The 26,733-nt window shown below is 38.5% G+C and overlaps 2 protein-coding genes across 3 annotated transcripts in view; both read right to left on the minus strand.

Moving 5' to 3' along the window:
* The window catches only part of LOC306886826 (phospholipid-transporting ATPase ID-like), a 61,125-nt gene extending 40,874 nt beyond the window's left edge, over positions 1–20,251 (minus strand). Inside the window, exons 1-3 of one of the 2 annotated variants that reach the window (XM_079444153.1) lie at positions 20,093–20,227; positions 16,657–16,724; positions 8,595–8,805 (exon numbers count right to left, since the gene is read on the minus strand). In XM_079444153.1, the coding sequence (XP_079300279.1) occupies positions 8,595–8,721 (127 nt within the window). In that variant the 5' untranslated portion in view covers positions 8,722–8,805; positions 16,657–16,724; positions 20,093–20,227. Of the gene's footprint in view, positions 1–8,594; positions 8,806–16,656; positions 16,725–20,092 lie in introns of both variants that reach the window. The other variant, XM_079444154.1, reaches the window with a different exon arrangement.
* Positions 20,252–22,826: 2,575 nt separating this feature from the next.
* On the minus strand, positions 22,827–26,661 carry LOC306886876 (aquaporin-10-like). Its single transcript, XM_079444227.1, has 6 exons — positions 26,457–26,661; positions 24,518–24,644; positions 24,250–24,387; positions 23,995–24,113; positions 23,541–23,758; positions 22,827–23,305 (listed from the first exon to the last, which is right to left on the minus strand). The coding sequence occupies exons 1-6, from the start codon at positions 26,550–26,552 to the stop codon at positions 23,101–23,103; spliced, it is 903 nt and encodes a 300-aa protein (XP_079300353.1). The 5' UTR covers positions 26,553–26,661; the 3' UTR covers positions 22,827–23,100.
* Positions 26,662–26,733: the final 72 nt, after the last annotated feature.

Below are 26,733 nucleotides of genomic sequence, written 5' to 3' on the forward strand. Positions count from 1 at the left end.
GCGAGAGCCGCAGTGAAACGTTGCTTGTGTGACGTTTCTCAAAAAACAGTCGTTGTGTCTATTGTTGTGATTCAGCACTACTGTCAAGGACATCCGCTATGCTAGCTCACAAATCTGTGCAAATTCAAATAGACCAGCAAGTTATGGATGTGCATTGTGCAGTGTTGCAGAACATATGTCTTGTGTAAGCTAGTGGTGCATAGATGGACTTATCTGAAAGTCATGCGAAGCTTTGTTGTGATTGATATGATGCTCAATTGTTTTACCTGGATCTATTATTAATTTATTTAAAAATACATTAAGTACACATTGAATACTTATCTTCTATTATAAATAGTTTTTTAATTTCAGAATTAAAATCTAAGAATTTTGGCATAGGCCTATGTCTCCTATGCTCACCAAGGCTGCATTCATTTGATGAAAAATACAGCAAAATCTCTAATATTGTGAAATATTATCCTAATAAAAAAAATAATAATTCTATTTTAATATTTCTATTTTTATTTTATTCTGGTGATGGCAAAGCTGAATTTCCAGCAGCCATTTCCTCAGTCTGCAGTATCACATTATCTTTCAGAAATCATCAGTCACGTTTCAACCAACTGTAATGCCAAACCAGCAGAGGGAGCCCTCACCCGAATACTGTCTGTGCTTCTCTAGTCATTTCCTGTTTGTAGCATTCATAAGCATGCTAGCCTTTTGGGACTGTGTGAAGTATTGCCAGTATTCCTGCCTTACCAAGCGGTTCTCTAGTATCCTGTTTGCCTATTCTGTCTGTTGACCTGACTACGAACATTCTGGATTTTCCCCTCTGCTTTGACTGCCTGACTAACTCTATGTTTGTGTTTGGACCTTTTGCTTGCCTACTCGTCTTTGTCTATTGGATAACCCTGTGCACGTCGACGGATTGGACTGTTATGTTGGTATTGATCCCTTGCCTGAATTCATGTTTCTGTCTGCTGAAAGTCTACCTAATAAACTTCTGCTAATGGATTTTAACTCCGCCTCAGCGGCCTCATTACAGAATACATCACCTCCTATGAATCCAGCGGAAGTTTCAAACTTCAAAAGTTTCAAACGTCGTTTGCCTGTCAAAATGAGTTGTTGACGGGTTACCAGGTACAACTCTCTAATCTTCAATCAGTCAATGAACACCTGACACATTACATACGGTCGCTCCCCTCGCCAACGCCGACGACGGTAAGCTTTGCTCTTCCTGATAAGTTTGATGGATCCTCTGAGCAGTGTAGAGGCTTCATTCGCCAAGTGAGTATCTACTTGGATCATCAAAGGGATAAGTTTGAATCTGAAGGGAAGAAGTGTGCGTTTTTAATGACTTTACTGACCGGTAAAGCTATCGACCTGGCAGCTGCAGTTTGGGACACAGACTCACGTTTTAGAACCTCTGTTGATTACTTAATTCGACAACTTCAAGAAGTGTTTGAATATCCTGCTGGGGGATAATCTGTAGCGATTCCGCTCCTCCACATTTCACAAGGCATTCGCACTGCCGCGGATTATGCTGTGGAGTTCAGGACGCTCGCCACTCAAAGTGGATTTAATAACGTTTCATTGAAGGCCATATTCCAACAAAGTCTCAACCTTGGCAGAACTAGCTTGTAAAGGGGATGATCTAACATTTTCAGACTCTGTAACGCTCACGATTAAAATAGACAACCTGATGAGACGAGCACTCAAATGGAGAAGCAACAGAGGAGTTCGTCATGAACCGCTAATTCCATCCCTGAGTTTACCCACAGCCGAGTCTAAGTCTAGCAGCAAACCCATGCAACTCTGTGTTTAAGATTATCCGATGAGGAAAGGACGAGACGTCAACAGCTCCGATTGTGCTTCTACTGTGGTGAAGCAGGCCACCATAGCATGGGATGCCCACACAAGTCCCAAACACCTCAGAAGGTGAATAAAGAACATTTTTCTCTAAGTAATAAATCATTCTTGCTTCCTGTTACCATTAATACTGAAAATATCTCTCTGAAATCAACAGCGATGATCGACTCTGGGCTGCTCTTAACTTAATCAGTAAAAACATCATTGAAAAGTACAATCTTCTCACTCAACCTTGCACTCCCCCAATTAAGATCAAACCCATAGACGACACTTATTGGAGAAGGAATCACTCAACAAACACACACTCTTACTCTGAATGTTGGACTATTTCATCAAGAATCCATTACCCTGTAAATTGTTAACTCCTCTAGACATGAAGTCATCCTCGGACACCCCTGGCTATCTATCCACGACTCAAACATCTCCTGGCATCATGGTGAGCTAATTCAATGGTCCATGTTTTGTATTAATCACTGTCATTAACCACAGCCATTTCTTACAACCAGCATAGAAATTCTACAGACCAATAAGACTGTAAACATCCCTTCTTGCTACAATGATTTATCTGAAGTATTAAGCAAAACCAAGGCCACACATTTACCGCCTCACCGACCTTGGGACTGCGCAATTGATTTACTTCCCAACGCTATGCCACCCAAAAGCAAAGTCTATTCTCTGTCCAGAACAGAAAATCAGGCCATGGAAGAATACATCGACAAAGCCCTAAACTCAGGTTTCATTCGTACCTCCACCTCGCCAGCTGCTGCAGGCTTTTTCTTCTTCGAGAAGAAGGATGCCAGACTAAAACCTTGCATCGATTACAGAGGACTCAACAACGTCACTAAATTCCGCTACCTAATCCCACTAGTTCCATCCGCCCTCGAACAACTTAGTGAGGCCACCATTTACACCAAGCTTGATTTTAAGAAGTGCGTATAATCTGATCAGGATTAATGGCCTCAACCGACTATGATCAAGGAGCTTCTACGATTTCTGGGCTTCGCTAACTTCTATCGACGTTTCATCTGTCACTACAGTATGGTCTCCGCCCCTTTGACATCTCTTCTAAAAGGCAAACCTTCAAAACTGATGTGGACAGAAGAGGCTAACACTGCTTTCAATACTATGAAAGAAAGATTCACCACAGCACTGATCCTGAAGCATCCTGAACCCAATTTACCATTCGCTGTGGAAGTTGATGCCTCAAACTATGGAATCGGAGCTGTACTTTCCCAATGTCATGGCCAACCAGGCAAGTTATTTCCATGTGCATTTTTCTCAAGAAAATGAACCGCAGCAGAACGTAATTATGATGTGGGTAACAAGGAACTTCTCTCCATGAAAGCCGCCATTGAGGAATGGAGACACTGGCTAGAAGGAGCAGTTCATCCGTTTCAATTCATCACTGATCATAAAAATCTAGAGTATATAAAGAGTGCCAAACGTCTCAACCCACGCCAAGCCCACTGGTCCCTGTCTTTCACCCGTTTCCAATTTACAGTCACTTACTGACCAGGCAGTAAAAATAGCAAAGCAGATGCCCTGTCCAGACGTTATGACCCTCCTACTGAAAGTCTCACACCAGAACCTATTCTTCCTCCTTCAGTTATCATTGCTCCGGTAACCTGGGACATTATGGAGGAGCTACAACAGGAGCAACAACACGACCCAACACTTAATCATTTCCCCCCAAACAAACAATATGTACCACACAACTTACATCAACGAATCATGCAGTGGGTCCACACGTCCATCAGTGCGGGCCATCCCGGAATTTCTCGCACTCTTCACCTGCTCCAAAACTCATTCTGACTAACATCCATGACTAAGGACACTACCACGTATATAAAATTATGTCAAGTCTGTGCGCAGTCAAAAACCCCCAAGGAGCTACCATCAGGTCTCATCCAACCATTACCCATCCCACAACGTAGACTTTGTAACTGATCTGCCCCCATCTGTTGGCTTCACCACCATTCTTGTTGTTATCGACCGATTCTCCAAATCCTGTCGTCTGATACCACTAAAAGGGTTACCCACAGCTATGGAAACAGCTCTCGCCTTGTTCCATCATGTTTTCCGAGTATACGGTCTACCCGAAGACATTGCCAGCGATCGGGGCACTCAATTTAACTCCCAAGTCTGGAGAGCCTTTTTTAAACATCTGGACATTAACGTAAGTCTAACATCAGGTTATCAACCTCAATCTAATGGCCAAATTGATCGGCTTAACCAAGAGATCGGCAGATACTTGCGGACCTACTGCAGTCACAAACAACACCGATGGTCAGAGTTCTTGCCCTGGGCAGAGTATGCCCAGAACTCCATCATACATACTTCTACAGGCCTAACAGTGCATCCTGGGTTTTCAACCCCCCCTTGTTCCCGTGGTCTGGTGAAACTTCTTCGGTCCAAGCTGTAGACGATTGGACCTGACGTAGTGAGAGGGTGTGGGACAGTGCACACAATAGTCTCCAACGAGCCGTGAGAACACAGGAGTTCAAGGCAAACAGACGACGTCGCCCACATCCTCCCTACCAACCAGGAAAGGGGGTCTGGCTCTCCACGAGGGACATCAGGCTTCAGCTACCCAGCAGGAAGCTCAGCACAAGGCATGTTGGCCCTTTTTAAAATTCTTAAAAGAATAAATGTGGTCACTTACCAGCTGGAGCTTCCTGCGAACTATCGCATATCTCCTTCCTTTCATGTTTCCCTCCTCAAACCGGTCCACCTGGATGCTGACCCTAGAGCAGAAGGCCAAGAACCACCACCACCTTTGCATATTGATTGATCTCCCGCTTATCAGGTGAGTGTGTTGCTGGACTCAAGGAGAAGAGGGGGTCAGCTCCAATATCTGGTGGGCTGGGAGGGCTATGGGCCTGAGGAGAGGTCCTGGGTAGCTGCCCAGGATATTCTGGATCCATCTCTCATCGAGGAATTCCATCGAGCCAGACCCGACCGACCAGCGTTACGACCATGGGGGCGCCCGCGTTGAGCTCCAGGAGTCGCTCCTTGAGGGGGGGTTCTGTAATGCCAAAACAGCAGAGGGAGCCCTCACCCGAATACTGACTGTGCTCCACTCTCTCTGCTTCTCAAGTCATTTCCTGTTTGTAGCATTCCTAAGCATGCTAGCCTTTTGGGCCTGTGTGAACCATTGCCAGTATTCCTGCTTTACCAAGCGTTTCTCTAGTATCCTGTTTGCCTATTGTGTAAGATTCTGCCTGGGGGGGGGGGGGGGGGGGGGGCTTTTTTAAATGATTAAAATGTATTTATGGTTCACATGTATTTATGGTTATACCATGACTTTATTCTTGAAAATTACATAAATGGTTTTTCAAACTATATGAATCTAACAGGAATGCAAAGGGCATAAAAGAAACTTGGACGTTATAACACCTTTTTAAAGTTTTTTTCTTTACCATGGACACTCGATTTCTTCATTGACCTGAAGAAAGGAAAATGAGATCAAACCATGACGTGAGAGAAATAAAAGTTCAAATAACTTCAAATAATATAGATTCTTAAGTTAGCACCAACTTTGCCTTTTGATATAAAAACACAATCAATTGCTATCAAAGGGAATCTTTCAGTCAGGTCTCAAAAAGGGCACACATTTAATCAAAGCGTCAAAGCAGCACTAAAGCACCATTGAAGTTTCTATTGTCTCTACTATTTCAAAGCATTTGTCTCATTTAATGTCTAAAAGAGACAAGCCACAGGCTCAAATTAGCTTCTTAGTGGGTGAGTTAATTGCTACTCTACTCCAACCTTTTTGCATACACAGCAGAGGAACAGCCAGAACACGAGCCAAATACATGACTCCATCCTTAACAGAGGCCAAATACTCACTAATGTATTCATGTAAATGTGAGTTATTTTCTTAATTTACTGCTTTACATTTTTACTTCTAAAAGCAGAAGTTTTTTTCTGTTCTATATATAGTGAGAGAATGGTACTATGCTGTATTGTCAAAACATATGCTGAGCATCATGAAGCATTTGTTCATTTGATAAAAAGCACATGACCTCCACATCATTTCACTCCTTCACTTCATTTCAGTCTCTATGCATCATTTGCTTGCCTCTGCTCTCCCTCCTCTTGCAGTCTGCTCCCATTTTCCCCATCCCTTCTCCTCTTTGCCAAGTGCCTTCATATGCCCATCTGACTGAATCGTCTATAAAACACTCTCCATCTCTGACCATCCTACAGTATTCCTTCTTTCCTTAGCTGGAGTCTCTGAGTAAAGGAATTACAGGGGTTCACATAAGGACAGGCTTAACACCCACTGACTGCATCTCAGAACATTTCACTCTAACTGAAAACATGCATTCAGTAGGACAAAAATAGGCAAAAACATGTTCTATAACAGCTATTTTAGATGTGAGAGAGAGAGAGAAACCACAAAAATTACTTGGAAAACTGCACATATAAAATAAATAAATGAATTAATAAAACTTTGAGTATTTAAACTCTCATATCCACAGGATATTTGTGACCCTGGACCACAAAACCAGTCTTAAGTCACTGGGGTATATTTGTAGCAATAGCCAAAAATACACTGTATGGGTCAAAATTATACATTTTTCTTTAATGCCAAAATTCATTAGGACATTAAGTAAATATCATGTTCCATGAAGATATTTTGTAAATGTCCTACTGTAAATATATAAAAACTTCATTTTTGTTTAGTAATGTGTATTGCTAAGAACTCCATTTGGACAACTTTAAAGGCAATTTTCTCAATATTTAGATTTTTTTTTTTTGCACCCTCAAAAATTCCAGACTTTCAAATATTGTCCAATCCTAACAAACCATACATCAGTGGAAATCTGATTTATTCAGATTTCAGATGATGTATAAATTAGAAAAAAATTAAGAAAATTAGAAAATTAGAAAAATTGACCCTTATGTCTGGTTTTGTGGTCCAGGGTCACAATTTTCATTATAATAAATATCCAACACAACCCTGCTGTAAAAATATAATACAACCCTGCTGTAAAGATCTATTTTAATAGCATAAATGATCTACAGAGATGATAACTTATCTCCCACACTTATCTCCCATAGACTTTTAAATTCTAACGAACTCTAACTGGAAGTAATGATAATTACAGCTATGTTAAATGCACTACATAGATATGATAGACAGCTCAGGTAGGAAATGATCACCACTGTGTCAGAATAGACAGCTTCTCAAGACATTCACTTAACACTTAACAAAAAAATTCAACGCCTGAAAAAGGCCAGGAACACAGTGTTACTGGAGTTCCTAAGACAATAACTACACATACCTAAGGTGAAAAGGCCACTACAACACTGAATTTCTTTCTGAGGCTTGTCCGCTGGATATTTCTTGGCCTTAAAAGTCAACTTAAGGTCATTACCTATACTTGACGTCTAATCACATTTGAAATGTTTAAAGGTTGACAAGTATAAGACAGCAAAGGTGATTTTCTTCTTCATTTGAAATGAAACTTGAATACCTTACACGTGGCAGCCAGCCACCTCTGTAGCCTGAGTCATTCTGGACAGTTTTAGATGGCGCTATCTGAATAGTGACTGATAATAAGAGCATCTATGCTGTGACAGGCACTGTAATATGTGACATACATCTTAACTTGTCTTGTCATAAGGAAAGTGATACATAAATATGAAAGATGAAGAGGTAAAAAAACAATAATCTCACAATCATTTTCAGCCTTTTGTACAGGTAAAAAAAAAAAAAAATCTAAAATGTGGCACAAATGACTCAACATAATAAATTGGAATGGCTACACATATATTGAGGCCACTGAGTATAAAAATTCCCCAGACTTCAAAAAACACAAAGTTAATCCCCAATCAAACAGCCATTCTTGATCAGTTGCGGTCTGGCTTTACAGAATCTGAGAGGTCCAGCTCAATCCATTACAAATCAGAACAGCGTCCAGTTACTTAATTTCATCAGCAAACGGTTACAACAACATTTTTAACACATGCTACCTTTAGTGAAAAAGACACTGTTTTGCAACAACAAAACATGACAGTGAAAATGTTGCAGGCTGTGTTCATTACATAATGACATTTAAAACGGGGCAAAATCAGACCGCATGTTGATAAGCAATTCACACAGATTACTCATTTACCTACTGTGAAATAAACTGCTATGAGGCATGGGAAAAATGCAGATGAGACAGAGATTCTTAGTTGGGTTGGGTAGCTAAATATTGTGAAATATATTGTGTGACAGATTATAAAGGACATTAACTTTCGATTTAGAAATTAGGTAATGCAATCATCTCAATAACAAGACCTTCCTAAGCGTTATTATACAGACTGTTTTACATTTAAAAATACATTGAGATGCAATTAACTGACAGTGATTTGTGAATGTTGTGAATGTTGACAGGGGAAACCATGATGGATATGATCACAAGGTCATGGGACACACACGGGGACACACACAGCGGTCACTGGACATAGATGTGATTTTGTGAAACAGTCATGAGGGTGAAATAATGAATGAATAAGCACACTTATGGAAGAAGACAAACTTGTTTATTTACATGACAAAAAAAGTGTTAAAGGAGGAAGAAACATTAAATAAATAATAAATACACTTAACATTATGTTATGAATGTCTAAACGACCTCTATTCTAATATAAGCATGGTGCATAGGCCTATATTAGAATAAAAATAATTACCAACTAGACTTCATCTGTGGTAAACAAATGATGACATAGGCTATAACGCAAAGTAAAGGTACCTGCTCCTTTTCTTATTTTTGTTGCGTTGCTTAGTCCCTCTTTCTTCCTTTTTAGAGGGAGAATGACTGGAAACCACTTCTCTGGGATGTCTTTCAGGATAGTCATGTTGTCCCACCGTGGTTTCATTTACATACAGTCGGACATCACACCGGCGGAGCGACGGAGAAACGCGCGCGTGGCAGCTGCAGACCGGCGCCGAATGACGGAGCGCTGCGTGAAAGACATCAGATTACAGACGCGGCGGTAAATTACACTTCACTCCCTCTCAATTTGGATTTGCCGCAGAATCGTTGAGGTCATTCGATGTGATTCGATAACACTTTCACTAAACTAGTTCTCTATAATTATTTTACACTATACACCACCACTGTCTTTCCACATCCATTTCAACTGAAGTAACTTTCTGCGTTCCAGGTATTCATCTAAAATGTTTGTTCTTTGCTAAATATTTAAGGATAATAAATGAATATGGTTTAAAACTTATAAATAAGCAAACACTGACTAAAATATCGATTTTTGACCAGGATGACTATGACTTGTTATATTAGCACTGTCACCAGACTCTGTCAAAACACTGAGCAGCGCCTCTAGAACTACGACGTTGTTTTTATATGACATAATCAGAAAACCGTTCTATTGGTCGAGGATGTGGCCAATAGGCACTGGTTGAGGAGGTTGCCAAGGCAACTTAAGACTGCAGAGCTGTAAAACATGTATGGGTTATAAGACACAAGGAGCCAGTAACCATAGACTCATCTGGCAATGAAATATCCATACAGTAATAATAAGATTCAGAGGCAAAATGGCTGATAAACAGACAGTTTCATGCTTTAGGGCAAGGGTGGGTGGGGGGACTGAATGAGAAAGGGTAGCACTGCGGAAGACATCAGGACAAGTCAGGTGTCTCTGCACGTGCTACATCTGTTATGTATCTCAGAGTGTGTGGAGAGAGAGAGAGGGAGTCTCGTGCCAAGGAAGGAAGCCTCCCGACTGTTAAACACAATGCTCCGGCATACTCGTGTTTAGCCTATATCTTTAACTTTTGATGTTGCACTGCACCACAGTGAAAACACACAAGAGCCAAGCTTTGAAACAGTATCACACACATGGCTACCTAATCACACAGTTTATATATATATATATATATATATATATATATATATATATATATATATAAGTGTGGATGCTAATATTTGAAATAGCTTAATTACTAACCACACTTTTTTGTTCATATCTGAAAGCACCACATATCACAATACAGGTAAATTAAATCAGACAGACAAGTTCAGGGAGGTCAAGGAGGTTGCATTTTATAGACCTTAATCAAGCTAGACATCATATTGAATTTAAAGCAAGTGAAAACGACACTGTGAGGGATAGACTAAAGGTCTTTATCATGGCATGAATGGCATAAATATCCTATCACGTCATTTTTGCTGACTCATAGCATTTAAAACTGCTTTTCCTTTTTTGTAAAGATATTTTGTCAGCTGAACAATCTGTAAGTTATTAAACAACACTCCATTGAACACACTGTACTTCTATCCCTCACTGCCTTGTTTTCATCCCCATCAAAACTTAAACATGGAGATACCCTGACTAAGGTCTACTGATGCATGAAGAGGATATTGTATATCTTTTAAGCTAATTTTCATAAGCATCAATGCTTAAGCTGAGCAACCCAGTGTCATAAAGAAACATTTTACTTGGTGGCGAATTTGTATGAATCTGTGTGATCAGTATGGAAATGTACAATTTTTACAAAAAAGTAAGCATGAAGGTCCTAAACCGAACCATCAATAGAACTTTAATCAAGTAGTGGCAAATAATTTTTTTTTGACAAGAATGAAAATGAGGCAGTGAGGGATAGAAATAGAGTGTGTTCAATGGATTGTACTGTTGTTTAACGTACTGACTGTCCAATTGACAAAATTTCTTTAAGAAAAAAGAATCAGTAGACAACAACTCATGATCTAGGACCTTTATACGATGTATGCCATTGTAAAGACTGTTAGTCGGTCCCCCACAGCCTCGTTTTCATCCAAGTCAAATTCAATATGGCATCTAACTTGGTCCAGGTTTATGGGGTGTAGGTAGTAGGGTTGGGCGATATGACGATATAATCGTATATCGACGATGTCTCGTAAGTATCGTGATGTTGATGTCAACAGTCAGGTAACAGACGATTATCGACATCATTGGGAAACAAAATGACAAATGATAAACCTAGTAAGTTGCAAAAAATATTTTACACAGCCCTATAGTCACCATACAGGTCTTTTTGCATGCAAGAAAGAAATAATTTAATAGGAGGGTTGGGCATCGAAAAGCTATTCCAATTTTGGAAATAAGATCAGTTGCTTAAGGTCAGGAATCAAATTACTAGTTTTAAAATTAAATTTCGCTTCTGCTTCTCGATTCCTGTATGCGCATTTTTTGTGATTTCAAAAGATTCAACTGCAAGAAGACGAAATAGAACTCACTTCTGCACTTGCGTGCTGTTTTCTGTGCCGAGCACACACACACACACACACACACACAAACAATGCTTGCACGAAAGCCACCTCTTATATACGCGAACACTGGACTGAGCTCTCTTTCTCACATTCTTACACATTCGAATGGACAAATACACACAAAATGATATCCAAATATCCCATAAATATAATCGGTTATGTCTTAAGTGAATGTAAAGAGGGTGTATTGGATCCGTGCATTGACAGCAGTTGCTGCCGCCAGTCATTAATGTTAATCAAAGAACAAAAGAAAAAAAAATCCCTCACTGATCTTGACTGAATCACTTTTATAACCTCAGTTTATATTTTATTTGCCTGTTGTTCGGCGCTGACTACAGTAATGGCAATGTGCATCTGTGTATGCGATTATTTTGGAGATGCGTATATATAATTCCAGTATAATTTATCCTTATTTAGGGTAAGGCCTATTCTATTTTGATCTCCAGTTTAATCAAAGTTAAACAGAAAAAAAGACAAACAGTAGCACTGCATGTGTTTCTGAATATTTATTTTAACAGACTGTATAATGATGAAAAACCACACACATGACAGTTATAATTAAAATACAATTCCTTCACAGCCTATTCATACAGCGCACAAAGTGCCCTATTTTTACAGATTTTTTTAAACAATGTAAACAGTATGTTTAATTAAGCTGAGATATAGCACTATAAATTCTTAATTCATTTGCAACAAAACTATAAAGTTTTTAAATTAATTCAAAACTAAATTAATTTCAAACACAAATTTGATAAGAACAGAGTGGAAATTATTAGCAACACCAACATAACAGCAAAGCTAATGTTTTCTGTTAGTTTAAGCACAAACTAAGAAAAGTAATACCAAACTTTAACGTGGCAATAATTAAGACCAAACTGAATATGGTGCATGTCGGTAATATTTTCTTAGCGGGGGTGGGACCTGGTGGAGGTGGGGCTTAGGTAGACGATATTATCGGACATCACGATATTTTTTCACGATTATCGATAAGATATTTTTGACATATCACCCAGCCCTAGTAGGTAGATTGCACAAAATGTAAGAATTATGATGAATTAGCCACCAATTCACCAAAACATAGAACAGTTACAAATTGCCATGCAGTGTTAATTTCGTTGATGAAAAATATTCGTAATAATTTTCGTCAACAACAAAAACGAGACAATATCGAAATAAAAAATCTTTTTGAATGACAAAAACAATAACGAAAATCTACTGACATTTTCGTCAACATATAATAACAAGATGAAAATTGGGAGGGATGATTGGACAGAGATCCAGTCAGAACGAACTTCCAGCATGGAAAGGAGTATATGGCACACATTTCAACTGTAACGCTCTGATCATCGCACTTGCTGCACAGCTCATAAAACGTAAAAAAATGTCAGCGTCTGGGATTAAGAGAAAAGCAGACATAAGAATAAATTTGAAAAGCGTGAGAACGAGAAAGAGCACTTAAAGGCACAATATGTAAGGTTCAAAACAAACAAAGAAACAAAGGCATAGTTTGATGACGCTGTGACTGAGTGTGGAATCATGGAAGTTGACGTCTTCATCCCCACAGCCGATGCAATCTGACAGGACTTGGGCAGAAATCATGTTCATGGATGAGATAATTTATTAAAGATTTATTAACATCATAGTAGGAAGCAGGGTGACACTGAAAGCCGTCAAAGCGAAACAAGGCCGCTGAACGAGCGTGACACACGGCTTGAAACCAGTGGAGCTTTTATTATGCCACAGTCGACTGCTTCTGCTCATTCCAGTCATGCTTATTTGAGGTAAAGTGGCGCTGTTTTATCATACTAGATACATTTGAAAGTTCTGTTATAATGCTGTATAATAAAATGCATAACATGTTTTCTACAAAACAACACCGTAAATCGAGGGTGTATTACATCATTGGCAGGCGACACAATAACACTATGGCAGAGCCAATCCCCCCTATATGCAGAATATTCAAGCAGCATAGGGTCCCCGAAACACCAGGGGGCCCCCTTGCTCTCTAATTTTAGTTTTTGAATTTGGCCAGCAGTTATGAAAACATGAATGATGATTTCTTTTAATGCGGTGTGCTGTCACCCTCTCTCAAATCATGTAACGTGAATGTCGTACAGTCTCTTGCTCGAGACAAAAAACCAAAAACAAATTTAAAGCGGGAGATACTGTTTCTCGAGCGCTTTGCGTGAGCGCGATTCGAGACAAAAAATGGACAAATGCGTTTCATCCATTCTTTCACCTAATCCCCCTCCAAGTCCTCCTGTACCAGTGGTTTTTGGATATTTTAATAAAAAAATCTTACATATTGTGCCTTTAATTTAGTCTAGTTTTCTAAGCGCACACAGACAAATCCTGCACACAGAAAAGCACCTCTCAAACAGCGCACGACTACTGAATTCCTTTCTCTTTCGCATTTTAACGTAGAAATACACAAAAAATTATCTCAAATTGTTCGTTTTGAAGAGTTTTCATGTAACCACACCTGGTTACGTCTTAAAGGGGACCTATTATGCAAAAATAAATTTTATAAGGTGTTTGAACACAGTTGTGTGGCCGCAGTGTGTGAAAACAAAAAGATTCTCCCTCTGTTCACATCACCGAGGGGAAAAAGTCCCGCATTTGTGACGCTCTCTGCCCGATTAGCATAAACACAGCCCTGAGTGAGAAGTTGCAGTCCGCCATTACTGGAGATATATACATTGTCAGTGCCAAAGAGGCTTTACAAGTGTTGTGTTTTGGGATGCACTAATGAACATAGGAGTCATAATAATCTGCCCTCATCTGAGCCAAGGACACTGTGGTTAAATTTCATTTTCGAAGGAAATATCCCAGAAACTTCCCCTAAATGTTTAGGAATCAATACCAATGCTTTGAACGCAAACGTCAGCTTCAGACAAAGTAAGTATCACACGTTTGTTTTCCAAATTGCCTTTCTGAAAGAGCTTATTGGCACTCTGCAAGGCTAATTGCTAAAGCTATCATTGTCTCTGCCTGTTTTCACTGATGCTGCCTTCAAGTGCTATCAAAATGATCGTGAATAGGAATGTAGTAGTTAAAAGTTGCATATGAAAGCAATGTGAGTCGATCGCTTGAGTCGAAGTTGAGCTCATAATCAGAAGTGGGACTTATACCCCAGGTTTCACAGACAAGGCTTAAGCCTAGTCCCAGACTAAAGTGTAAGTCTGAGCTGTTTTAACTGAAAAAAACTTGCACTGACTTATCTTAAAATATATCAGTGCCTTTGTTTTGTCTCAAGATGCACACCAGTAATGTTTTTTTCTGAGGCATGTTACTAAAAATTACTTAAATTTCCCAATTGAACAATGGCCTAATCCTGGTTTAGTCTAAACCCTGTCTGTGAAACCGGGCCATAAAGTTTGTGATAACATGAGACCAGCTATGTTGTTTTTTGACCCGCTGTGCTCCCCATCGGTGTAATTCATAAACACAAATGTATTATGCACAGTATAATCAGATGACTGTCTTTGAAACAGAGTATGTTTTCTGTAAAGATAACAGGCTTGTACTAATAGTGGAATGATTATTTGCAAAGGCTAGCACTGCTAATGCCTGAGCTTGAGCTCTTGAAGCTCTGCCCTCTTCTACGGGAGCAACAACTCATTTGCATTTAAAGCAACATACTCAAATTCAGTGTGTTTTGGCTCATACTCTAAGAGTGGCAAGTTTAACAAGCTAAAATTTATCTGTGGGGTATATTGAGCTAAAAACTTCACATATACGCTCTGGGGACATCAGAGACTTATTTTACATCTTGTAAAAACGGGCATAATAGGTCCCCTTTCAGTGAATGTAAACTGTTGGGAGAATATAGCCAGTATACTGAATGCAGTCAGTTCTGTGCCCTTATTGTTAATGAATCAACAAAAGAAAGAGAGGAAATCTGTAATGGAGCCGACGAGATGTGCGGCAAGCGGATCCAAGTGCAAGGTTTTATTAATAAACAGTCAAATCACAGGCAGGGTTAAACAACAGCAAACAGGTATAGCACGGGCAAGACACAAGAGTAATCCTAGGGCAAGCGTGGGTCTTTGATCGGTGAACAATATGCAGAGGGCTTGACAAGAGGTGTTATCCGAGTACACAAGCAATAGTCCAAACAGGGGCAAACAGAGTCCAAATGGAAAGACGAAGGGTAAATCCAAGATACACAGGCAGGAATCAGAAAACATGAAACAAGGCAACACGGAATGACAAGACTAACTAGAACTGGACACTAGACTCTATCACTAGGTGAGTGATAAACGCAGAACATTACATGAGACTAAACAGAAACACAGAATGGCTCGGTAAGGCAGCTAACACTAGGGGAGTGCTATACGCAGAACAATACACGGCGATCTGTGAAAAGAAGTCCATGGTTTATAAAGGGTGTGTGATTGTGAGATGGTTCGTGTGATTGAGACAGCTGTTTGTACTTAGTGCAATGAATGATGGGAAATGCAGTCCAGGGTAAAATGTCTGTGTATGTGAAGGTCAATGTGATGGAGGAGTGACCTCTGGTGGTGAGTAAACGGAAGATCACAAACCGGATTCGTGACAAAATCACTTATTGCTCTAGACAGAATCACTTTAGTAGCTCTATTAAGGATTAATCTAAATTTAATTCATATAAATCTGTCTTCTTGAAAGAAAGAAGGATGTTGTATGCAAGTTCAAGTTGTTATAAAGAATGAATATTATAGGCCCTATACCCATTGGAATTTCATTTAAAAGAGGACCATGTTCTTGTTTCTTTATGAGAAGTGGGTTTATTTAATTTTGAGATAAAGACACAAACGTGGAGTTAAATCTGTGTGTATATTGCATGTTCAAACCTTAATATCATTCATATTAACAGGTTAATAGATGTTTTCTCTGGGAATTATGAGTTTGGAAATTTTAGAGAAATGCTTAAACACATTACACAGCAACTAATCCCATTAGTCGACTAAATCTACTGTAGATTTAGGCCTGGTTTCACAGACAGGGCTTAGACTAAACCAGGATTAGGCCATTGTTCAATTAGGACATATGTAATTTTTACAAACGTGCCTTATAAAAAACATCACTGGTGTGCATCTTGAGACAAAATAAAGGCATTGATTTATTTTAAGATCCTTCAGCGCAAGTTTCTTTCAGTTGAAACAGCTCAGACTTACATTTTAGTCTGGACTAGACTTAAACCTGGTCTGTGAAACCGGGGGTTAGTCGACTAAAGTCTTATGATATTTAGTCAACTAAAACTAAATTAAGACTAAAGCAATTCAGATGACTAAAATATGACTAAAACTAGATGGTATTTTAGTTCAAAGTCTATGACTAAAACTAAATCCAAATTTGCTATCAAAAATTAACACTGTTGCCATGAGAGTGAAGGTAGTGCTGAGTGTTGAGGGGCCTTTTAAAATGAATATTAACAAATATTATTTTGCAGACACATAATGGTTAAAATCAAAGTGTGTATTTTAAATTCAGAGCACAATATTGCAATTAAATTTGAAAGTGTGTGTGTATGTGTGTTTAGGCAGAGTAGCTAATTGTTTACCTGGGGGAGGTCTCTTTCTGAACATTTCCACACCTCTGAAATTTTGCCTCTCCGTCCCATGGGAAAATCTACATCGACATGCAGACACACACAGCGAGAAAGAGAATGAACCACATTGTCAACAGGATCTCAAGGGTAAAACAGGGGACATACCAACATTTTACGCTCACTCAGGAGATTCAATGATATTTAATCCTTGACTACGACAGTATGCAGATCAGTCAGCTAAAACTAAGCCACTGCTAATGAACCTGCAGCCGTAATCTTGATGCCTGACTGTTGTGAACCCTAGACAAATTTTTGTCCATCTCTTTTCTTTAATCATGCTAATATTAAGATAATTAATAAGACTGTTTAAAGTGGTTACATACACATTAGTTATGAAACAAAAGGGAAACATCATTATTATTAAGAATGCTATATAAGAATGCTAAAATGTTAGTGCTAAGTGATAAAGTGGTCTGGTCAGGTCAGTTCCAGAAGCACACTGGTGTCTGCAGGTCTGGTTTCCAATAAATTTCTCTCTGAAGATGCCACATGCTGTCTTCTTTCTGTCTCATATGCCTGATACACAGGAAATATGGAGGCAGAAAGAAGAGCATTCAATTGTTTAGACATTTTATAGAATAGGAGGCTAAATTGCTCTTTTCTCTAGTAGTATATCTCTGCTTGGAGTATTATTAATAAAGCCAAAGACGAAAATACAGATTCCATAAATAAGGCAAGATCATAAAAGTGCAAACGATATGACTACATCCTCAACAAATAGTAAAGCTATATACTGCACTCATGTCACATAAATAATTGTTTTTTTTTTTTAATCATTCAGTTAGGGATCAAACCTACATATCAACATACAGTAGTTTGACAGTGGACATCATCATTATTTATGAAATAGTTTATAATCTACAATAACGATATAATCTGCCAAATTTTAAGATTTAGAATAATCAGCACTAGGGGCGGTGATCAATTGTGACAAAGATACATCTGACCAGCGGAGGGTTCCTTCCTTTATTATTTTGAATGCTTATGTTTTAAAACCTATATACTGTTTTCTAAGAGGAATATGTATGTATCATATTGTATTAAAACTGTGTTTTGTCTAAGTGTGTTTTAAGTGTTTCAACTTCCTTTCTTTTTACAAAGCTGTATAATATCATTCATAACATGAACATGACATCAGTATTAGCTAGAATTTCACTTAATTTAGTAGCATAACTTTTCTCAAACAACACAGCAATGCTTTGATTTCAGTGCTTTTGTCCATGATCATCATCTCACATTAGGGCATTTTTACTTTCCCTGAAGGAAATTTCTTTCATCATAACTGGCTTGCAAAATGGTCCTGCCTCCTCCAATTCATCTCCTCTGTGAAATGTGAATTACTAATATCTTTCAAAAATTGACTTTAATATTTCCTTAACCAACAAGGGTCATCTTGCAAAGTCATCAGACAGATATCTGTCAGTCTCTGAGCAGCCCTCAGAACATTATTGACAATCATCTGTTGCTTTGAATGCCCACAAAAAATATATGATTTCATTTTATGTAGACAATCAAAGCAGATTGTGATGAGATGGAATATTTCTGAGTATTCACACACACTCACATAGCCAAGCTGGTACACATGTGTGTCAGCTATGATTAGAGTGTATTACCATGTATCTGACTGGAGGCTTCCACACCAGCAGATCAAAACCAATGACCCACAACAGACACACACACACACACACACACATATACGAGCAAGGACACACACTGACATGCACAAACTAAGGACAGACACAGTAAACAGGCTGCATTTGACACTAAATAACCCAGATTTGAAAGCCATGTTGAATATAAACACAGTCAGACAAGTACATCTTCACGCTGACAACAGACTGCAGTGGTGTAAAGCAGGTCATTTGACTCAGCATCTCTAACAAGCATCATGCAGCCCACATTCTCTCACATATGTTACATGCATGCATAATGCACACACAGTCTGTCACACAATGCAAACCAGACAGTGGCTCTTGCATTTTAATCAAAAGAAAAAGGCACTCTTCGTTATTTGTTTGCTGTCATGTAAGGCTGAACAAGTAAGCTTTTGAGTTTTATAATCTATAATTTATGATCAGCATATGTGCAGCATATTTTACTTCCAATGCTGATGTATTTTTCCAGGACATGTTATTATAGTTTATTGTTCATAATTATTCTGCCCTCATTGGCTTGCCATCTGTTTTTCCTCATTTCTTTATCCATCTTTTACACTCACAGTCTCAAAAGGTCAAACAGGAAATCACCATCAAACCAGAACCACAACAATGATATTTACTATACAGAAAATTATGAGTCTGCTCTCTCAGAGAGAGAGAGAGAGAGAGATGGCCTTTAAAATGCAGAATTATAGTAATAATTCTTACATAAAGTGGTCATGCCTCTGCATGATGTTGATACGCTTTCTCTAGGGAATTATTACATTGTTGGCTCTTTAAGCACAACAAAGCACATTTCTTGGCTGTCAGTCAGAATTTTACTCTCAAAGGAATTTCAAAAACTATCTTAAATCCCTAGTTCAATTAAGATTACAAGTGACACGAAAATACCTAACCCAGATTTTGAACCCACATCTCTAACCAAAAAACATTGTTGAAGTCTGTTCATTATTTTTTAACATAACTAACAGCAATAATTAGGGTTTTAATTCAGGTTTTTTAACAAGGGTCTCTGATGGTAAACCAAGGGGCCTGTGGAGATGATATAGAACAAAGAAATTACATTTTCATGGCATTTCTTACTCTTATCCATTTTGTAACTTGTAAGTAATAAACTTTTTAGCATTAGCTATATGATGTTGGGTAATGCCAAATGAGTTCTTGTTAAAATAATCTTATGTTTTTATTAAAAGTTACCACGTCAATAAGTAAATATGTCTCCATGCTGTTCCATTTAAGGTATTACAAGGATGGACATCTTATTACTATATATCATATTGTCAAAATAGCATCTGGAGTCTTGAGACATGGCAAAATATTTCAGAGTTCAGATGCGACTGTCAAAAACTGATCTTCGACATTCACAAATTTCGTAGAACTGCCTTAACTTGGTGTAAGTCCATTAATAAGCCTGTGCAATAACCAGTCTATTGCATTCATTGGCCATGTTGTTTATATAGCCTACCCTACTGTGTGCTTATTGATACAGATGCGAAATAAATAGACAACAAACCGTTAAAGCAGGTTGGTTACAATGCGCTGGACGCCGCTGTGGTGGTTTCACTAATCTATTTCAACAGTGTTAGTTCAGTTTCAGAAGAGAAAATGCTGATATTTATATAAGTAGGCTATTGTTTTATAAGTAACTGTTTTCTCAGAAGGCACGCTGTTAGCACGTATAGTGCCAAAAAGCTTTTATTTGTGAGCGGATAAGCAAAGACTACCGTTACCTTTATCAGCTCCTCCTGTAAGCAATGTTGTTCTCAGACATCTCTGTTATCTTCTTCCTTGTCTACAGGTATCCCGTCGGGTTTAAGGCAACATAGGTTATGTATCGGATGCACGCAATCCCTGACGATCAAAACATCCTTGAAAGGTGAAAGTGTATCGGACTCGATAGGCCAGCAGCTGCTCATAGTAATAGGATGAGGGAGGCGGGGTGGAGGGCGGTGTTTGCATCTGCATCTGCTATTGCCCACTTTCAGCCTTAGCACTGCTTAAGAGTAATGTTTTAAATGTTAGATAAAAGGCGAAAAAATAATAATCCAAATTTGTTCTGCTTGTTCCGGTAAGTGTTGTTAAACACTGCTTATGGATGTATCCATATTAATTTTATTTACTGTGTGTTTTAAAGAATGTTTAACATACAATTTTAAACGAATGCAACAATGATACCTGCTGTAAGTTTGTTCACAGAGCAGCATGGGGGCAGCACTGACATTTACCATGTGCTCATTGTTTTGGTTTGTCGAGTGCGCTCTCTGCTGGACACACAGATTGTTCATTCCAAGTAGGGCTCGCTGCAGTCCACAAGATCCAGGAGGCGTGGTTGGATCCACATCTAGGGGGTGGAGATTGGTAGGTTTAGGTATATGTAAGACAGGAGGAGTTGGATCTGGATCCAACCACGCCCCCTGGATATTGTGGGCTGCAGCGAGACGCTCCTCGTTCATTCAGAGCAGGATGGCTGAACAGTTTGAAACAATAATCATAATAATAACTATATTGGCGATGGAGACTAAAATAAATTGTGTATTTATTCTTTTGAGAATTAGACAACAGAACAATGTCGTTTTCTAAAAACACCCTTTCGGTGTTTCCTGTGACCTGTTTGCTGGCATTGTTCTGAAAAAAAAAGTGAGATGCCATGCTCAACATGATCAGTGCTCACATGTGCGCATGCGCTATACATTTCATGCCTTTTAGGATGATTAACAGCAACAATCTAGCCACTTTAGTTGATACGCAAGGTAAATTTTGCAGGTATATTTAAAAGTTGTTGTTAAACTAAAGTTTGGGAATGATGACCTGAACATAAAGGAGATGGTCCTCACTGCAGAACACAAGATCCAGGGGGTGTGGTTGGATCTAGATCCAACTCCTCCCACCTTACATAGACCTAAACCTACCCGTCTCCACCTCCTGATCCCTAAACCCACCCATCCCCACCGCTAAACCTACCCATCTCCACCCCCTAGATGTGGATCCAACTCCGCCCCCTGGATCTTTGTTCTGCAGTGAAGGGCTAATGACATAAAGGCATATATTTGATATGGTTGCTGTGGATAATGACCCACACAACTGGGATGATTTAAGTTAGAGTTAACCTTTATAGATTTTGTGAATAGATAGTTTTTAAAATATTTCAGTATGGCTACATGTAACCTGCAAAGCTACATCTTGTGAGCTAATGCCTGAATAGTTTGTCCAGAATTAGCAGTGACCCCAAACACTTAGGAAACGTTCTCATACACCTTCTCATAATGTCTCTGCTCAGATTAAATCAAACAGAACCAAACTCCCTGATCAGTAATGTTACCGAAACCTCTTCATGACTGAAGATACAATGCCGTCCAAAAATTTGGAAACACCCCTGGCAAAGTGTGGTTTTGGGCGATATCAGCATAAATCCTTATCAATGACCCCAAGCACACTTCCAAGCTGTGCAAATCCTATTTGGAGAGGAAACAGTCATGCAGCTGGCATCATGTCTGTCATGGAATGGCCTCCCCAATCACCCGGCCTCAACCCAATTGAGCTACTATGGGAGGAACTGGACCGTGATGTCCGTAAGAAGTGTCCAACAAGTGTGAATCATCTTTGGGCAATCCTTCAGGAGGCTTGGAGTAATATATCAAGTCAATGTTTGAATAAACTGACAGCTCGGATGCCCAGATTATGCAGAGCTGTAATAGCTGCTAATGGTGGATATTTTGATGAATCGAAAATTGAAGATTTTTCTATGAATAAACTGTTTATGTAATAAAATATGTTTTCGTAGTTTGTGTTGTCCCTTATCAGTGCAAAATTATCACAAATTAAAATGGATTCATGCCAATATTGTCCAAAACCCCACTTTTATAGGGTGTTTCCAAACTTTTGGAGGGCAGTGTATAACTTAATTGCATTCGTGCGGTACGGTTATTATTGGCATTATATTTACAGTGATAGCAAAATCTTTCATTTAATGCATGGTGAATAATAGCTTACAACAGAGGATATTCCATGAAATAGCAGGGAGGTGGCCTTCTGAGTACATATAATCAATATACCTATTCCCCAAAGTTCAGATAAATGTTTGCTCAATAGCGGCTTCAAACAGGTTTTTAAAACTCTTTGTTTGTGAACCTGTTAATATACACCACAAAAGTGCACACTGTAACAGTATGTGTAACAAACAAATACACTAGTAATGGCACTGGACAACAAACAAATGTGAGAGTTTGATGTGTGAGCTTTTCCAAGATTATAATTAATAAATTGAGCTGAAATAATTTCTAGAATATATATTGTGTGTGTGTGTGCGTGTGTGTGTGTGTGTGCGTGCTACATAAATAATATAGATACTGTATATATCTAGCTATCACTGGTCTATAAAATAACATATACTATACATACTATATACAAATTCACTTCTGTGAAACAAAGGACAATGTAAAGGAAATAGTAATTTTCTATATGTGATTGAAAGTAAGTCCCAGTTTAATATTTCAGAAGGGATGAAAGTGAGTTGAAAAGAATAAATAGCATTTGGTATATCAAGGCTTTAGCTCTTGTGTGAAAGATATAAGAGTCCAACTTGAGTACATTTTCCCCAGTGTTTTTGTTTGCTTGTTTGTTTGTTTTGGCATTTTCCCATTTTTTTATTTACAGTATAAAACAGTCTGGAAATAATAAGGAGAAGAGGAGGATCAGGATCTGGAAATGCCATGAGCTAGATTCAGCAGTCCCCAGGCCTTTAAAGCGAAGACATTTTATGGAAAAACTCGTCCTTTTTATTGTTGTCCTCCGTGACCTTTGTTTGTTCGTTAAACTCCTCAGACTCAGATTCATCCTCAGGCTCAGGCAGATGCCACTGAATGAAGACCAGATAAATGATGGACCCCAGCACGCCCCCCACCATAGGAGCCACTAATGGAATCCAGAAGAAGTAGTCATAACACCTGTGTAGATCAAGACAAAAGGCATTTAAAATCGACTGTGTTGAGAGAAGTGAAGCTCTGGTTACACACTTCAGTGAAAATACCAATGTGGCAACTAGTGCTGAGATCATTAATAGAACACCGGAGCTAAGCAAAGTGGAGATATAAGTTGAAAGGTAGGAGGCAAATGTGTTGAGATAACAAGGCTTTGTTAATCTGACATTAATAGATGTAGTAAACAGATTTGATTACGTACGTGAAGACTTCGGTGCCCCAGCCTGCCATGAAGGTGAAGAGCCGTGGACCAAGGTCACGGGCAGGGTTTATGGCAGCTCCACAGTTAGCCGACATTGACATGGAAATCCCTAGGACAACAGTGGCTACAATTGGAGGGAGCAGCGCTTCAGGAGCAGGAGCATTTCTCTTATCATTCAGAGGTAGAATGCACAACATCAGCATGGCTGTGCCAACCACCTGCACACAGATATGCAGGAGACAGATGACCACCTTTTCATTTCTGGCATGATCTGATCTCTATATTAGATAATTGATTAATGTTTGAAAATCTTTTTAATGTTGTATAATATTGTATTGCTTTAGAGCAATGTGTATTAGATTAGATTACACAATTGTATTATATCAGTAGTAATTCTGCTGTGCTTGCATGAACTACAGAGCTCTTGTCTAATCTGCCATGGCCTTTTGCTGACCTGATCAAGGAAGCTGGTCTGCAGTGACACCACATCAGTTGGGTAAGTGGCAAAGATACTGGCTGTTTCATTAGGACCAAATACGGTCAGAACTCCACCACTGAACTCCATAATTGCATCTGGAGGAGAGTTGAGAAATCAATCCCCTTTTCTTTTCTTTTTTCAAAAACAAGTATAGAATGTGAAATTATTGCATAAATACAGGATGCATCTTTAAAAAGAAGGATTTCTCATTTCTCTCTTTTTTAATCTTACCATGGTAGATGAGATAGACAAGCCCAGAGGCGAGGTAAGCCCCGAATGTTTGAGCCAGAGAATAGGGTAGCAGCTTTATCCAGGCTAGGTCTCCCAAGACACAGAAACTCAGAGACACAGCTGGGTTTAGATGAGCTCCTAAGGGGGAAATAAAAGAGAAAAAAATATTAAGAGAGAAGTCAGTGTTGTCGATCCAAAAAAAGAGATTATTTTTACAAAGGATTTTGCCTTAAATGCCACAAAACAACCCAAGCTATAAACAATTTACCTGATACTGCCCTGCTGAGGTACATGGCAGACATGACGCCTATAGAGAAAGCCATGTTAACAGACAGCAACTGTCCCTTAGTTTCTCTGCTGGTTTTCACCTGAGCTGCTGCAGCACAACCAAACAGCTACAGCAGAAAAAAAAAAATATATATATGTATTTTTTTATTTAGTTCTTTTACACTAGTGTTGATTTTTAGCATAAAAGCACAGCAATATATTGCCGTAGTATTGCTTGGTGGCATGCAAAGCTTGATGCGTTGACTTTTTCGGAACCATTTTTATTGGTGGAGGACAAATATGCAAATTAATTGGACAGATTTTGTCAGAAACACAAGTTATTTCATAATAACCTCTTATTTTTTGATCTGTTGTATTAAAAATATCACCATCACTCACAATCATGCTCTTGGTCTGCAATGAGTGCAGTTACCCACAGCTGTATTGCAGCTGTGGTAATATTCAGTAATGTGGTAAAATTGTTATGTGATATAGAACTGACCCTGATAGTGCTCTAAATATTTACCCTGCACTGGATTATTTATTATATTATGGATGATGATATTTCAGGTAAAAACCTTCTGCACTGACAAACACATTGTCAGCATATATAACCAAAAGCACATGCTCACAGAACTTTAGGTCAAAAGATCATTGGATTTGTCCATTGTAAAAGCTTATCTTATGATGTAACATAAATGATAGAATGATGCATCTTCTTTATGCATGAACATATCACTGATATGTTACATTTTCCAGTAACCTTTCGTCTTGCAAGAGTATTTGAATAATAAATTAAGAGATTAAATTATATAATATTAGCTCATATCCAGAGAATCAAGGAAATGTTGCAAACACAGTATGTAGAAAAACATCAAAATATATATCTCAGTTTTGTGTAACATTGATGTGTTTTTTTTAAGGGTTAATTAACCCCAAAATGAAAATTCTGTCATTAATTACTCACCCTCATGTCGTTCCAAACCCGTAAGACCTTCCTTCATCTTCAGAACACAAATTAAGATGTTTTTGAGGAAATCGGAGAGCCCTCTGACCCTCCATAGACAGCAACACAACTGAAATGTTCCCAGGTCCAGAAACGTAGTAAGGACAATGGTAAAACAGTCCATGTAACATCAGTCACGTAATCTGCGTATTAAGCGTTGTTTATGCTCTCTAAAATGGCGGCCGACGTAACTCGGAGGAGAAGAATGGTTGAGTAAATTATGTTATTTTTGTTTTCTTTGCGCAAAAAAAAAAAGGTATTCTCGTAGCGTCGCAAATCTGAAGTTGAGCCACTGATGTCACATGGACTGTTTTACAGACGTGTTTACTACGTTTCTGGAATTGGGAACATTTCAGTTGTGTTGCTGTCTATAGAGGGTCAGAGAGCTCTCCGATTTCATCAAAAACATTTTAATTTGTGTTTCAAAGATGAACGAAGGTGTTACGGGTTTGGAACGACATGAGGGTGAGTAATTAATGACAGAATTTTCATTTTGGGGTGAACTAACCCTTTAAGGGATGCTTTATTAGTTCATTTGGTATCGTTAATTTACAATGAGCAATACTTATACAGCATTTATTAATCTAGGTTCATGTTCATTTTTACATATAATATTACATCATATTACAAATTCTAAAATAATATTAGTTAACATAATTTGCACAAGCATGAATTAGCACTGAAAAATTGTTTATTTATAAATTAACATTAACATAAGACTAATAATGCTGTAAACAGTGTTATTCATTTTTATCTAGCAATACTTAATGCATTAACAAATTGTTTTATTTCATAGTGATAATGAGTTTTAAATTACAAAATGAAAAACATCTTAAATACATTTCAGTTGTGAAAACCTGAGAACATAAAAAATACTCTATAAATCAATAACTATGCTCAAAGTTTGTTTAATAGTGAATATGCAAAAACTTACCAGAAGTACAAAGGTGCCTAAGACCTCTCCCATAATCTGTCGCATCAGTTCATTTTTCACCTTCATTCTCTTAATTATCTTTTTTACCCGACTCATTTTTAGTATTGGCTTTTAGGTTTTGTGCAAAACTTGCTATCCCGCTCTTCAAAGATGATCTTCTGACCTCAGTCTGTGTCTATTAGCTCAGCTAACCTTTAAACCCTCTTTTAAATACACTTGCAGGCTACAAACATCCCACATTAAGCAGTCAACATCCACATCATAACTTGTCTGATCC

This window comes from Barbus barbus (assembly GCF_936440315.1).
Source record: "Barbus barbus genome assembly, chromosome: 21".
Taxonomy (NCBI): domain Eukaryota; kingdom Metazoa; phylum Chordata; class Actinopteri; order Cypriniformes; family Cyprinidae; genus Barbus; species Barbus barbus.

What these genes read in the sequence shown, in the direction of transcription:
- LOC306886876 (XM_079444227.1), bottom strand. Translation starts at nt 26,552, where the DNA reads ATGAGTCGGGTAAAAAAGATAATTAAGAGAATGAAGGTGAAAAATGAA. An exon ending in CCTCAGCAGGGCAGTATCAG is followed by an intron (nt 24,388 to 24,517) that starts GTAAATTGTTTA and finishes TTTCCCCCTTAG; the next exon opens with GAGCTCATCTAAACCCAGCT. An exon ending in AGACCAGCTTCCTTGATCAG is followed by an intron (nt 23,759 to 23,994) that starts GTCAGCAAAAGG and finishes ATCTGTGTGCAG; the next exon opens with GTGGTTGGCACAGCCATGCT.